Consider the following 15537-nt stretch of genomic DNA (forward strand, 5'->3'; position numbering starts at 1 on the left):
GAATTATTTGAAATTGACAGTTGGATACACATGATTACGGAGGCAAATGAGGCCCTTCTGTTTTGAAAAACCACTTACTGAATAAAGCAACATTATTTTCACAGGAGGACCTCATGTCACGTGATCACATGAATGTTTTGAACATTACTAAATACAAATTAACTTTTTTCCAAAAGTTAAACTAATCAAAATTACCTTTTTTTTTTGGTTTTTATGGTAATGGAGTCCAATTATCTGTGGCAGTTATGTGTAAACATAAAAAGTGACACTAAACCCTAACCCTTGTGCTATCCTACGGGGTCAACAAAGGTGGAAAAGGTGAAGAGGATTTTGTGTCATCCATGGAAACCAATGAAGATCAAAAATCATTGAAGAAAAAAGTTCAGCGCACTGTCTTGTGGGGTCTAGATGACCTCACTCCCAATGTCAAAGTGCCTAGGATAGCACAAAGGCTAATGGCTCAAATATTTTTAGAAATATTTTGTAGTGTGTACTTACTCCAATGAACTCAAAACAAAGACGGAACAGTCAGCTCTGAGAACATGTTGTTTGTGAAAGAGAGATGTGATTGGACGTTGGTGTTTTACGTCACGCAATGCTGACTTCCTATTGGACACGCACAGACAAACCAACGTGTGACGGTATTTTCAAATTTCAGTGGCGGATTAGTCGTTAGCGCCTGTGTTATGTCAAGCTACCTGAAGCTGCACTGCTGCAGATTTAGCGAAGTTATTTTCATTTCTTTATATTTTTAAGGAACAATTTGGATTCATTATGTCGTTTTCCAGAGCTCCGTTGAAACGCTTTAATGAGCAAATAGGTAAGTAACCTTAAAACAATTGAAGTTAGAAGCTAGTTTTCGAATGTGCCACTTATGCTGAGCAAAGAGAAGCCTAGCTAAAACAACTAGCCAACAATGGCGAATACAAAAAAAATATTTTTCTAGCTTTTGTTTTGGGCGTAGAATGATATTAATTAAACCAAATGGATTATGGAAGCTATTAATTTTGTGTCGTTTACTAAAGGTTGTGCTCCTCCACCGGGGTCGTATGATATCAAAACGTGTGATTTAAAGGGCGCCGCGTCTTTTGACAAGTCTGACCGGTTTAAATTGGTTAAGACGGGTAAGTTCATACCATATATTGTCAGTCAGGAACATGTATTGCGCAACTTCCTTTTATTTAACCCCATGCTTGCTGATCTGTAGCCACAGGGGCAGCACTTCCACCCCCAGCATCACCCTCCAGAAGTGTCTTTGTGTCTCCTGTGCGCAGGACTCTGTCCGTGGACGGTCTGGTAAGTCTGCAGTTGCCCCCAGTTTCAGTCTTTATTTGGAATACGTCAGAAAACATTCACGTTTCTTGAGTGCGGCTCTTTATATTTCACTGAAACGCAGGCGGAAGGATTGAGTGCAAGGAAGGAGAGAACCTGCATGACCTTGGAGAGGAAGAAGCAGAGACTCTTGGAAAGAGAGGTATCTTTCAATGAAGCAGTTCAATTTCAGGAGCAGATGTGCAGTGTTCCTTTTTCATTTTCCTGGTTTGTTATTATGTTATTTCTGGCGGCACATCCAAGGTTTTTCTGTGTGCTTTGTAGATCCGGTGCCTGGTGCAGCAGCGAGGGGAGCAGGATCGTCGCCTGCAGGTCTTGGAGGAAGAATTGAAGAAGGTGGAGGCCAGGCTGCTGGCTGCAGTCAGGGAGAGGACAGGCCTCGCAGCCAATGTTACCACACTTGAGAGGCAAAGGGCAGAGCTCAAGAAAGTCAACGAGTTTCTCAAAAACAAGGTTTGAGACAGTCTTTTTTTATTAAATTTCCTATAAATGTTGATGCCTATTTTTTTTTTTAAGTCTCAATTTTCCTTTTGCTTAGGTTTCTGCTGACACTATAAAAAAGAGAATTAATTCTCTCACAATGGAGCTGATGGACGCGAGGAACAATTTAGATGTGAAAAACCAGGTGTGTGTGTGAGGGCTTTCAATGTGAAAACACTCTGAATCTATGAACACCTTTTCACATTTCTGAGACATTTCTGTTCGTGTGCTTGTCTCCAGGAATTGCATGTCCTGCAGATTAACACACAAGGACAAATGAGCATGCTGGAAACTGATCTTCAAGCTTCCAAAGTTACCGTTTCCGCCCTCCAAGAAAGGAATAGCGACTTGGGTAAGAGTCTGGACAATGCATTCGAAAAACAAGTTTGATTTGGTGCATTATTTGGTTTTCATGTTTGCTTTTTTCCCCCCACTAAAGAGGATCTCCATCAAGTGATGAAAACCCAGAATGATGAGCTTGAAAATGAAAATGCTAGCTTACAAGGTGAAGTTTCTTTATAATTTGCTGTTAATTTAGGTCTGAGTTAGACAAAATGATCCATAGCTGATAAAAATAATTACTAATAACAAAAATTTTTTTTTTTTTTTTTTTTTACAGCTGTAATACAGGAGCTTAGGGAGGAGGTCAGAGTACTGCAGGGGTACCTGGATGCAGCAAACGATCAGATCCAAGTATGAACAATTCCATAAAGATTACATCTAGTATTGCTTTTCGTGTGTAAATTCCTTAAAACCTTTGCTTGCTTTTAGGATCTCCGCTTGAAGCTTCAAGAAAAATCACAGGAGAGCAATGCAGCTAGTTTTCAAGAGGAGAAACTTAAGTAAATAAATCAGAAACTTCCGTTATTTTAAATTAGGATATGCATCTTTTGTAGTGCTTTCTCCATTTATGCTTTTTTTTTCTGTAGGCAACTAGAAATGGAACTGGGAAACTGTACCGCAGAGCTAGAAAGCACTCAAAACACCCTGAGAGCAAAAGAGGAGGAGGCTCAAAAGTTCCAGCAAGAACTCCAGGCATCAAAGGATGCATTATGGGAGGTGGAGAAAAGGCTGGAGTACCAGGAACTGGAGCTTAAGGCTGCTCAAAAAGCCGTGAGTGACTCTGAAAAACAAATCAAGTCGGCCAACCAGGAAGTTCGCCAGCAGGAGGCGGAGCTCGTCAGGCTGAGAGAGGTGCTCAGGAGAACAGAGCGGGAGCTGGACGAGAGGGTGGCACATCTTGAACAAAAGTGTCTGTTTTCTGAGGAGGAGAGAAGTATGAACCTTCACACATGCATTTCACTGCAAGCCGGCGAAGTTTGTACTGAAGTAGTCGTGCATCTTTTGCCATGTCAGACAAAGCTAAGGAAGAGGAGCTGAGGAAAATAGAAGAGCTGAAGATGGAGCTGAGCTCAGTGCAGCAAACTAAAAGAGATGAGAGAAAGAGAAAGATTCAACTTGAGCAAGAACTGGCTACCCTTTCTGAGGAGCTGACCAAGGAAAAGGTTTCATGTGGATTATTATGCATCTCTAAAGATAAACTGTCAATTTCTCACGGCGTAAATTTAAGATGCTTTTGCTGATTTTCATGATGTGTTTTAGGCACTTGTAGACTCCCTGACTGTGCTGGTGGGGCAAGAACGGAGCGAGTCTGAGGAGCATTTGAGACAGCTAAAGGAGGAGATGGAGGAGGTTCTGGGAGAGCTTGCTGCAATGGAGGACCAGGAGCAGAAGAGACAGGAGGTGATAAAGAAGAGCCAGGAGGCTGTGAATACTCTACAGGAGGAAAAAGACAGGCTGGTGCAGGAGCTGAATGCTACAAAAGAACTTTTGATGAAGTAAGAGACCAAATGACAGAACTTTTTTTGTTTGTTTTTACCCTCTCTGTTGCTCTTAAATAGTAGCGTACAGTAACACTGAAGATGGAACTGTCCCCTCAGTGCAAAAAAGCAAGCAATTTATGTAGAAACTAAGGACGCATTCTGATGAAAATCGAGTTTTTAACATGTTCTTGTAGCATTTTTCTCTAATGTCTTTATTCAAATCATGGGGAATCAGGAGCATATGAAATATGCTGTTTGACAAAGTCTGTACACAAACTACAATCAGCATGCAACAAGCTCCCTGCTGGGCTCCACATCTCATAGGAAAAAGGTCCTTTGGACACTTAGTTGTGCCATTGGCACAAGGTGCACCTTTCCGAAAGGTGAAGTGTTTTTTCTATATTTTCAAAAAATGTCAATCTTTGTTGGTTCACTTCACAACTGTATTTTAAAGTATAGGTGTATATTTTGATGCAACCTTTATTCCCCTTTTCTACAGAAAAAGAATGCAAACATTTTTTTTTTTCGGGCCATGAAACAGTGGTCAGATTATTGTATTATCAAATGCTTTATTGTCTTTGTATATGTTCTCAATTATAAAAAATAATGCCACAGGGACATTTTAAAAACACCGACATGATTTTCACCAAAATGGGTCTTTGAAGACAGAAAATGGAACACAAGTCAATTGTGTGAAAAGTTGCAGCATTTTATCTTCAGTGTCTTCTACTGATTTCTGCATGTATTTGTGCTGTTGACTTAGGGCGTCCTTATCAAGATCTTTAAGCATTTCTTGCTTTGAGATTGTTTTGTGTGTAAAAACTGACGTCTTCCAATAATTTGGTCCTTATACTAGTATACACACACACAAATATCTCAGGACATTGAGGAAGTTTTTAAGATGTGCCACGACTCTAAACATGTACACAAAAGGTGAAAAGAGAGAACCAAGTGAGCTGGAAGCACAATTGAGTCATCCCAGTTATTTCTTGGCTCTCCGTATATTCTCTTGAGGGGTAATGCTGCTTTTTTTGTTGCCAAAACCCAAGCTAACAGCGCTGCCTCATACATCCAGGTGGGGGCAGTAGTTGTGCACTTCTGCATTGTGCTTGAGCTGAAGGCACTTTCACAAGTTTGAAGAGCTAAAGGAAGGCTTTCCCTGATTGCTATAATTTACTTTAACTGTTCTTGAGCTTATTTTAGTATCGTGTTAAATGACTTTTATGAACTTATGAGTTTACATTTTTCTCTATTCATTACTCCGTACTAATTTTGCCAGCAATTATGTTTTTTTTTTTTTTTTAAGGTTGAGAGAAATGGCCGTGCTTTAAAAATGAGCCAGAATTAAGCCTCTGGATATTTTACCATTGAGTTGAACAACATTTCATCAAAGTAATGACATTTTAAGATGATGAATTGATTCCAGCTCCTCAACAAAACTTTTTTCCCCCGTTCATTTTCAGTAAAACCAACGATGTGGAAAGTTTGAAACAGGTGCATTTAACTGCCATGAAAGAACTTGGAGAGGCAAGCGCAATCTCTCAGCAGAGGATGAGCAATATTGTCTCTGAGCTGGAAAGGTGAGCATTCGAGCAGCTGTGCTCTTTGATGTTTTTAATCAGGATTCCGTCGGCGCCCAAACTTCACAGAAAGCGTGCCTTGCTTTTCAGCACCACAGCGGCTCTGGAGGATGCAAAGAAAAGGGAGAAAGAGCTGGAGGCAGAGGTGAGGAGGGTGACCCAACAACTGAAGGAGGTGATGGACAAAGTGGTGGAGCGTACAGAGGAAGAAATCAACCAGTTGAGGGAGTTGTCAGACGAGCGCCAAGAGACCCTGCTGGCCGAAGAAAGAGCCAGAGAGGAAAATGCAAAGTGCGTTTGAAGTATGCTTTCGCTCTTTGTTGAAATATTTGTCATTTACACTTTTTCATCATTTTCTTTCTCTCTGACCTTGCAGAATATTGCTGGAGGTGCAGGCTTGCCTCGCACAAAAAGATGAAGAGATGAAGGCCACAGAAGAGCGCCACGCAGCTCTAATCAGTCAGCTACAGCAGGAGCTACTGCTGCAGACAAATGGCAAAGAGGAAGCACTGAGGCAGCTGGAGGAACAGAGAAATCAGAGTTTAACTCGGTTCCAGCACGAGAGAGAAAAGGACCAAAAACTGCTGGAGGAGATCGGCCAAGAAAAGATGGAACTAATAAAGCAGCTTCAAGAAGAAAGAGCAGAAAAAGTTGCATTTCAAAGGATCCTAGAGGAAGAAAAAGAGGCTTTGATGGCTGAGAGGAAGAACTGTGAGCAGGTCAGATCAGAAGTTCTGGCATTACGGCGTGAGCTGGAGATGGTGGAGGAGGGCAGAAGAAGTCTGCTGGCTGAAGTAGAACACAAAGAGCAGCTCAGGCACCGGCTCGAAACCCAGCTAGGCACTTTTGAGCAAGACAAGGATCGGCTTATGTCTCGCTTGGGCGATGTTGAAGAAGAACTTGTTAGGTTCAAGACCCAATTAGACCTAATGGAGGAGAAGAAACGGGGTTTGGAGCAGGAACTGGAAGCCCACAAGCAGGGTGGGCTCGCCCTGAGGGAACAAGTGCTACTTCTGTCTCAGGAAAAAGTTACTCTGCAGTGGGAGCTAGAGGAGCAGAGACAGGAACACCAAAGACAGTTAACTAAAGCACAAGAGAGGTGAGCGGTGCTCAGTTTTCTGCATAATGCTGGATTTTCTTGTTCCTCATCTCATTTTTCTTTGTCCTTTCAGCTCCCAGTGCTCTGAGATCACGCATTGGAAAAAGCAGTATGAAGATCTTTTTGCTAAAGTCAGACCCTTCCAGGTCAGTAAGTAAGCTCAATGCCAAATCTAATTAGGCTCGAATGATCGAAAGGTTTAATTGGCAAAGAATAAAATACTCAAACATGTCTTCCTATAGAAACATGTATGGTAACTCTGAGCCTTATAGCTCTTTAACATTTTATTTTTTAACTATTTCTGACCTTTGCAGCTCTTTATGTAAAGAGCCATTCCGATGAAAGTTGGGTTTTTGGTGTTTTTAACATGTTCTTGTGGCTTTTTCCTTATGATGGAGGACATATAGAAAGAAATTTAAGCATCAAATCATGAGTTTGTGAGGTAGGAAATATGCCTGGTGGGCCACTAGATCCCTTCTCTGAACTCTCAGCAACAGGGAGGGGTTGCTGTGCACCAACAGTCCCGCCCACAACTGTCGTTCCTCAAAGACTACGCCATAGAAAACAGCACAGGATTTTTGATTTTGGCTAAACACGGCACAATCATAATTAAAAAACCAATGGGAACACTTTTAAAGTAGATCAAAAGTTGAGAGCAGGTGGGACCATTGGCACAAGTCATTTCTCATCATCCACCCGTTTACACTCTCTCCCACTAGCTTACAGCCCCTCACAACTCCAACCAAAATGGTGAGCAATTTTTGGGTTATCCAGCCACACAGTTTTGAGCCAGATGCCAGCTCAGGCGAGGAAAACTACAAGCTTTTTCCAACTGCATTTTCTTTTCTGCTTCTGATTTACAACAATTTGAATAACTGAATACTCAGATGCAATTTTAAGTTAAATTTTCTGTTTGCATGTCCCTAATCATGAAAAAAATGCTACAAGAACATGTTGGAAACCCAATTTTCTTTGGCGTTTGCACTAAAAACCCACATGGCTGGAAATTTGCATGCATAAATCAACAACTGCCTATTTCTATTGTCTGTGATTGAGTTTGTGGGCTAGTGGGGTCTAACGATGAGCATGAAATGTGCCCAGGCCTTCAGAGCTTTCATGGAGTTTAGAAACTTCTAGCCAATCTGATTTTATTTTTGTCTTTCTGCCCAAGCAGATGCCAGAGATTCGTTTCTGTCACTGCGTCTCTGACTCTGCATGCGAATGGGCACAGTCAGCTTCTCCACTTTAGGACCCATAAAGCAGCACAATATTCAAACAAATGACCCAATTTACATCCCAGAACTTAGACGCTGATTTTATTTAAACTGAATGATATATATATATATTTTTTTCCATTACACCCACAGGAACAGCTGAATGCGTTTGCAGCAGAGCGAGATGCGCTGCTTAACGAAAACGGAGCAAACCAAGAGGAACTAAACAAATTGGCGGATGCTTATGCCCGTCTCCTGGGGCACCAGAACCAGAAGCAGAAGATCAAACATGTGGTGAAGCTCAAAGATGAGAACATCTCTCTAAAACAGGTGGAATCTCGGAGCAGCACCATCTGCTTTGCAAAGCACATATTTAGTCTGACAGTCGTGCTGTAACACCCTCTCTTCCCTCTCCCTCCTCCTCTTTTCTCACATATGTGCGTGTAGGAGGTGTCAAAGCTTCGTACCCTGGTGAGTCGGCAGAAGACTGATTTGGAGCAGTTGAAGTCAAAGCTCCCCGGTGCTTCTCGCCGCCGGTTTGATCCCAGCAAAGCTTTCCAGCATGACAAGGAGAACAGGCACACCGAAGCTCTAAAAAAAGGTGAGCATTACATTTAATGCCGACTTAAAAAACGCCTTTTTATAAAGCAGGGCTCAAGGCTGACAACTCCAACCATCTCTTGGAAAGTGTAAAAGTACGTTTTATGATTTCATAAAAGCTGTGCTACTACAAAAGATACTGTTTGATTTATTATTTTCCATATTCCTCCACTACCTCGTAAAGCAAAACTGCGGTGTACTCATTCATGTGTGAGATGGCGGTAACAGTGAAATGTCTTGTTATGGATGCTTGATGAGGACAAAGTTCGGAGAAAGGAGTTGTTCCTGCCCGCCTGGGAACCCGGCTGACCCCTAAAGAGCTCAGATGCAGCAGCCGAACATCTAGAGTTTGTGATTAGGCAAATGTCTGTAATGTTAAATAAAAAAAAAAAAAAAGGAGCTCAAATGAAAACAAAAATGAATACTCAAGCTTCGGTTTTGATTAGAAAGGGATTCAGGGACTGGATTCATTCCATTATCTTCTGCTTTTCCGGATTATGAGGGCAGCAGTCGCTCCTGCCACCTGTTTCAGTTCCTCCGGGAGGATGGCGAGGCGTTCCCAGGCCAGCCGGGAGACAGGATTTCTCCAGCGCGTCCTGGGTCTGCCGCCGGCCTCCTCCCGGTTGGACGTGCCCGTAACGCCTCACTAAGAAAGGCGTCTAGGTGGCCTTCTTGCCAGATGTCCAAACCGCCTCAGCTGTGGCTTAAAGACCTAGATATAATAATCAGGTTTCGTAACCATAGCTTTAATGTTTTTCTCATTCAAACCTGACATTTTGTAGTTTAAAATCGATGGACAAAACGTTAAGGGGTTTCATTAACCCTTGCGCTATCTTAGATGACCCCACCCTTACATTGACGTGTTCTCCCTACCATGATGAAGGTGGAAAGATTTCATGTAATCCATGGACACCAGTGAGGTTCACAAATCATTGAAGAAAAATGGTTCAGAGCACTGTCTAGTGGGTTTAGATGACCCAACTCCCAATGTTAAAGTGCCTAGGATAGCACAAGGGTTACAGCCTTTTACCTTTTAAACATACGATCAGCTTCAGTTAAAGTTTTTATAACAGTTTTTAAAGTTTTTTAAAGTATATAATTTAAACGTGTCCTGTATCTAACTATGATTATTTGTGTTTTGATAGGAAACCATAATGAGTAGCGGAGACCTTCTAAACAAGAGGAACTGACACCTTTTTTTTTCTTGGTGACCATTTCTGACCAACTTATGTTTCTCATAAACTTTACTTTGTATAATCTCACATTACTGGTGCATTACATCATTTTGTTTGTTTACTAACCTGAAGGTTTCTAGTTTGTGTGGAGAGAACTGATATGTTGTGCACATGGGTGGAGGGATTCATTCTAATGGTCAGAGTAAAAAGGGGTTGTTTCAAAAACTTAATCCATGAGCTTATGAGTAAATTTTTTAAATGACAGAACTGGTTATTATTTTAGAAAATATAACTTTGGAAATTGTTCTTCTGTAAATAAAGACTAATTTTAAATACCAGACTTGGAATGAAAGCTTTACTGACAATTAATTCAAGAAAAAAAAGTTGTTTCTCTCCTCAGCCACTGGAGGGCACCCTTGCACTGCAGCTACAGCCCAGCAGCAGCCGCTGCAACCTTTTATTTCAGTGATATTTTCTAATAACTACAAAGAACAAAACTTAACATCTTTGCTGAGAAGAGCATTGGGTTACAGGTTAATAAACTTTATTTCATTCAGTTTATAAGACATAGCCAGCGACATTTGAGCCAGAAGTTGACTTTGGGACCTCTACTTTTACCGGCTATGAATGGTCCTAGATGCTGAGTGGGGAAGAGTCAGTCGCAGTAGCCCTCCAGGTGGTGAATGCTGCAAGGCTTATGGCAGCACTGCTCCACAATCCCTCTTTTCACCTTAGGTTCATCACGGCCAGACTGATCCCTCCACTGCCGCTCCTGCTGTCTGGCCATTTTAGACAGGAAACCTTTGAAGCGGAAAGAGTTTTCCACAGCCGTGTTAAGTCATGCTGCTTCTATGCAAATCCCCTTAAAATAAAAATACCACCGACTGTTCAGGCTTTCATAAGGACTTTATATCTAGTTAACCTAATCGCAGCAATCCATTTAATCTTATTGGTTGCTGCTTTGAGAGCAATGATATGAAAGAGCTCCAAAGAAGCATAGCTTACAGCCTGATAACTTCAAAACAGCAGTAGAGTGTTTGTGGATGAGGATCTAAATAATGCATTTTGGGGGGGGGGAACTTCATGAGAGGTGTGAAAACTTCACGGGATCCAAATGAATGGATTTGCCACATCATAGATGTTTAAAGCAACAATGAAGGAATGCATTAAAGATGTAATACCCAGGCTGGAGAAGCCTTCAACTTTTTTTTTTAACCACATTTCAGTTTGTAGATGTGATCCTCTCACCCAACTACATTTAAATCCCAAATAGTGTGCATTTAAGGGGGAAATTGGGATATCTGAGGATGTAGATCTAAATTAGATCACACCAGACTGTTGTAGATGAGACAGATTGTGAGATACTCTGTGTCAAAGGGCGGGGCTTAACATTCTATTAATCCAAATTAATTTGATCTTTACTTAGAGGAGTCTGTGTAGAGCTTTCAAATGAAAAATTCTTGTATCATTTCAGGGAAAAACGACTTTTCTGTTCCTTCTGCAATTTCAGGAATTTATTATTTTAATACTGAAAGATTCTAATTTGGTTCAATTTAAATCAAATAAATTGATTTGAACTAGAAGTTTAACCAAAATGAATATGATGGAAATTGTCTTACCAAGCTGATTTCCCAGGTCCCGCTTGTGGGCTCGGTGTGGGTTGTAGAAAAATCCCCGGTCTCCACAAACAAAGAAGAGGGCGTCCACCAGGTGGGACCCACACAGGTGCTGGAGGGGCGCCGAGGTTGCCCCTGGCGAGTAGATCAGCAGGATCACAGTTAACAGCACCCATGATGCCCTGGCCATAAGAGGGAGAACGCTTGGACACAGCAAAAGAGAAAATGTAAACACTCCTGATAAAAAAAAAAATTCATGTTAGATTTTAAACGACAACACATCTATCAATACTTGATACCTCAGGCCAGACAAACGAAAGTTGGTGGGGCATAAAGTCATGCTGAAAGTTAATTGAAACTCTCTCCATGACACCTAAGACTTACAAGACCACTTTATTTAATAACTGTAGTTCTAGATATTTTTGCCAAGGTCTGAATTCTTACCAGATAGCTCTAGGCAGGGAATAATAGCTCCCTCAATATAGGAGAGACACAGCAATACCCTAACTCAAAATATGGGCTTTGAAGTGAGCAGTAAACTGAATAATTCATTCCTTCATTGGAAATCAAAGTCTGCGATAAAAAAGGGATGGTAAAACAACGTCTACAAAAGAGTCGGGGTTTGACTTTCGTCGCTAAGCTTTTCAAATAAATGCCGCTCAAAGGGGACCGAATGAAATTCAGACACATGACATCTACATGACCCCGAAGAGCAATTTCTTTTTTTGAAAAGAATAATTAAAAGCATCCATCTTTTCTGCATTAAGTTATAACTAATAGTAACAGTCCAAAAATGGCATTTTTAGACCTCCACCAACAAAACTTTTTGTTGAACTTTTGCTAGAATGGGCGTTCCAGGATCCTTCATGCTGATTATTTTTGCTTTTAAGCTTGAAATATCTTCTTACTTTGTAAAAATCACTTTGCATTAATAAGCAGTGAAAGTTCTAAAGCTTGATTTGAAAAGTTACAAAAGACTCCGTTCTGTATTGCAGCTTATCAGTTAAGCTTCACTCGCAAGGAATCACCAGCCAGTATAAAGTTTCAATTTCGAAATGAAGATATGTATTTAGCAGCAGCTCCAATGCCATAAAGACTTTTTTTAAGCATAAATTATTACATGGCAAATGATTCAATGTAACAGTTTCTTTACCAACTCACCGGTCTGCCACTCTATCCCTCTGGGCTGTATGCCAGGCTCCTTGGCACAGTAGATTGGTTGAATAATAGACCCTGCCAACCCTACACTTCATTTTTATCCTGCATGGCTACCATATACATGCACTTTTAAAGGTTAAAATCCCGTGGGGAACACAGAGAAGTTTGCTCACCTGTCTTCGAGGTTCTGGAGCAGCTGGTGGTTGCAGATGAAAGGGTCCAGCAAGGTGCAGAGAACATCTCTACTTGGCCACCTTTCCCCTTTTTAACTCTCCACATCCAGCTGGCTCTCATCCATGTCACCAGAAAGCTCTGAGGTGTTGTCATTAACACTCTGACCTCTAATCATGCTTGACCTGCTGCTCAGTGTCACTACGTCACTTAACGGACTGTGGACCAACAGCGCAGGGATAACGGTGCGAATGCAGCCATGCACAGTGATACCCACATAAACCCCTGCTGTGTAATGGCCTGACTGGCACCGTTCACAAGCTTACAAACACCATATGTCACAGCCTGATCACACTGTAGATTAGACAACTTTCAAGCTTATCACTGGCCGCTTGTGGGGTATTTCAGCATAACGGGCAGAAACTGATTCCTGTGCTGGTAGGCCGCCTTGGGGGATGCATCAGGTGCTTCTAGCTATTGTTCCTGGGCCTTCTGGAGCCTGTGCCAGCTATAGGTGATAATGTCTTTAGGTCATTGTAAAGAAACACTCTTATTTTCTATGTATTTTTACCTGTAAATGAGGTTTACAACACATGAATCTTGAGAACATTTTTCTTTATTTGTCTCTATCATGTGGCAGCTGGTCCAGATAAATTAGGAGCATCTCTGGGGGTCCTTCAAAATAAGATGAAAGCAGGCATGGATCTGGTATGGTGCCTCTACGGAGACAGTCTAAACACACAGTATTTTTTATTTTATGTTTTGCATGCTAAATTATAGCTGTAGGTAAAGCTAAATAAGTGTAAGAAATACAAGTACTTTGTTTGAATAGAAATACTTATGTAAGAAACCACTAGGGTTAAAAACTTAAATAATTATATTCTGGGGCATCAGAGTTGCCAACATGGCAATTTTAATTAAAAAGAAGTGACTTTTAAGCTGAAGTTTTACTTCCTGTCTATGTGGTCTGTTCTCAAATTTTAATACTTGCATTGTCTGCTGGCAAATGCAGTCTGCGCAAACATTCTGAGTGGCAAAAAAGCTGTCCTTGAATGCCTCGTCAAATCAAAAGCCCCTGTAAAAATGCAAGTTTTCAAAGAATGAGAAACCTTTTAAAAGTGTTGGAGTCCCTAAACAATGTTTTATGTAAAATGTCTGACAAATAAAAGAAAGAAAATAATCAAGCCTCACTCCCAACCACTAACTATACTTTTGAATCTGAATTATTTACTAAAGAATCTACACAGGCCTTTTTAAGGGTGAATTTTCAAAGGTTCATCAACAAATTCTTTCAATTTTGTATGGTTGATTCTACTTTTAAATAGTTATAAGCTAAAGGCTTTTATATTCTGTAAAATAACATTTTTCCCAGTTTAAAAAAAAAGTAATATATTACAACAAGATATAGGTTGTTGTTCAGTAATTTGTCAATGAAGTTTTTTCTTTTAGTATGCTGTAGCCTAGTTTATAAAAAGATCCAAAATTGATGCTAATATGACTAACTGATTCATTTCAATCATTGTAGTCAAAACAATAAAGAATTCACTCAGATTTATCAAACTAATTACAGAAACGATGAAATAATAGATTAAAAAAACAAAAAACCCAAGGACACAGTTAAGTCACATTTGCTTAATTAAATACAGAGATCGTTAACTAAAGACATGCTGAGCTTGATTTATTTCTTGAAAAGAAGCGAGCTTATATAATCCCACCGTTACTGAGTTAATTCATTTTACAATTTTACATAGTTTCCGTAAACCGGTTCTGATCAGATAGATTCTTTTCAAGTTACAAAATCAAGTGCTTATTAATGATTGATTATCTTCAGCAGTAATGAGTTTTAAAAGTTTTGAAACATTGAATATATCATTTATGTAAATATTGAATAGCAGCGGGCCCAGAATTGATCCTTGTGGGACACCACAATTTATCTCTTTGGCTTCTGATGTTCTGATGTATATTCATCAGTCTTGACAAATTGTTTTCTTCCCGTTAAATACCTTTTGACCCATGTTTGCGCTAGTCCTCTTGTCCCATAAACTTCCAGTTTGTTTATTAGGATGTCCTGATTGAGAGTGTCAAATGCTTTAATGAAAATTCCAGCTGCATATTTCTTTTTGTCCAGAGTATCTGTGATTCCCTCCACAGCATCGATGATAGCCAACGAGGTTGATCTGTTTTCTCTAAAACCATATTGGTTTTCATTTAAAATGCCATGTTTATCAATAAATCTAACTAAATTTTCAATGAACATTTTTTTTCTACAATGTTTGAGAATTGTGGTAGGAGAGAAAAGGTCTATAGTTGGTAAATACATGTTTCAGCATAAATACAAATCAAAATCTTATAAATGAAATATTTTGTGATTGCTGCTCTTCATCTTTACAGAGAAAAGAACTAGGTAAAATATTTTTTTTAATTAAAACTTTTTCACTTTTTAAGGAGGAAATAATAATAATAAAAAAAGCTTTATAACAAAAGTATATTACAACATAATGAAACAATTGACATGAACAAAGAAAATATGAGATAATAATGTATGTGTTATGGGTGAAAGAAGGCAGCCAATTATTATTTGTTTTTTGTGTTACCCTAAATAATATAGTTTCAAACATGCTGCATAGATATGCTTGTTTTTCTAATTTGCACTTTTATGGCAGTTTTTCTCATTTTGTTAACCCTTGTGCTATCTTAGATGACCCCACCCTTGCATTGATGTGTTCTCCCTACCATGACAAAGGTGGATAAAGGTGGAAAGATTTCATGTATTTCATGGACACCAGTGAAGATCACAAATCACTGATGAAAAAAGGTTCAGCGCACTGTCTAGTGGGTCTAAATGACCCAACTCCCAATGTTAAAGTGCCTAGGATAGCACAAGGGTTACAAAAAAAGAAAAAAGTATGACCGGTAGATTGAATTTTTTGCCAATGAATGAAGAAGACATCTTTTCCTTGAATCTTTTTATTGGCAGCCAACTCGTCTATCAGCGGACCTTGAAGTGTTTGAACTGTTAGCGCTCGCTGCATTTGTTTGTGACTTGATGCAATCCTGAAAGAGAGGGTCTCACACACACACATACACACACACAAAACAAAAAGAAAAGGTCTGTTAGAATCGCAGGGCTGACCTCTGACCTCACAGCTTGTGTTGTCCTCTGATACAGAACATCAACACAGGGACTCTATTTAGACAATTGCACATTTTTTTAATCCAGTTATTTGTGTAAATAGATCAAATGAAAAGTAAATTAATTAAGCGAAATAGTATGGTTTGGAACAAAACC

At 39.9% G+C, this 15537-nt stretch overlaps 2 protein-coding genes across 2 annotated transcripts; one reads left to right on the forward strand and one right to left on the reverse strand.

The window, feature by feature from the left end:
- Positions 1-379: 379 nt before the first annotated feature.
- hmmr (hyaluronan-mediated motility receptor (RHAMM)) lies at positions 380-9641 on the forward strand. Its single transcript, XM_011480391.4, has 20 exons — positions 380-820; positions 1026-1124; positions 1208-1296; positions 1397-1474; positions 1597-1785; positions 1871-1957; positions 2053-2164; positions 2252-2317; positions 2432-2505; positions 2584-2654; positions 2742-3088; positions 3169-3317; positions 3415-3650; positions 5099-5215; positions 5306-5506; positions 5592-6314; positions 6388-6460; positions 7682-7858; positions 7976-8129; positions 9274-9641. The coding sequence occupies exons 1-20, from the start codon at positions 775-777 to the stop codon at positions 9288-9290; spliced, it is 3105 nt and encodes a 1034-aa protein (XP_011478693.1). The 5' UTR covers positions 380-774; the 3' UTR covers positions 9291-9641.
- Positions 9642-9830: 189 nt separating this feature from the next.
- On the reverse strand, positions 9831-12244 carry LOC101172253 (insulin-like). Its single transcript, XM_011480393.4, has 3 exons — positions 12081-12244; positions 10923-11122; positions 9831-10104 (listed from the first exon to the last, which is right to left on the reverse strand). The coding sequence occupies exons 1-3, from the start codon at positions 12170-12172 to the stop codon at positions 9959-9961; spliced, it is 438 nt and encodes a 145-aa protein (XP_011478695.2). The 5' UTR covers positions 12173-12244; the 3' UTR covers positions 9831-9958.
- Positions 12245-15537: the final 3293 nt, after the last annotated feature.

Source organism: Oryzias latipes, chromosome 10 (assembly GCF_053564925.1).
Source record: "Oryzias latipes strain Hd-rR chromosome 10, Olatipes_Hd-rR_3.1".
Lineage (NCBI taxonomy): Eukaryota > Metazoa > Chordata > Actinopteri > Beloniformes > Adrianichthyidae > Oryzias > Oryzias latipes.

Bases quoted from the DNA above. Each gene is read 5' to 3' on its own strand.
- hmmr (XM_011480391.4), top strand. From the start codon at position 775: ATGTCGTTTTCCAGAGCTCCGTTGAAACGCTTTAATGAGCAAATAG. The intron at 1,958-2,052 runs GTGTGTGTGTGA...GCTTGTCTCCAG, and splicing joins ATTTAGATGTGAAAAACCAG to GAATTGCATGTCCTGCAGAT. The intron at 6,461-7,681 runs GTCAGTAAGTAA...TTACACCCACAG, and splicing joins CTAAAGTCAGACCCTTCCAG to GAACAGCTGAATGCGTTTGC.
- LOC101172253 (XM_011480393.4), bottom strand. From the start codon at position 12,172: ATGAAGTGTAGGGTTGGCAGGGTCTATTATTCAACCAATCTACTGTGC. The intron at 11,123-12,080 runs GTGAGTTGGTAA...GCTGTGTCCAAG, and splicing joins AGGGATAGAGTGGCAGACCG to CGTTCTCCCTCTTATGGCCA. The intron at 10,105-10,922 runs GTAAGACAATTT...TCCGCTTCAAAG, and splicing joins GGACCTGGGAAATCAGCTTG to GTTTCCTGTCTAAAATGGCC.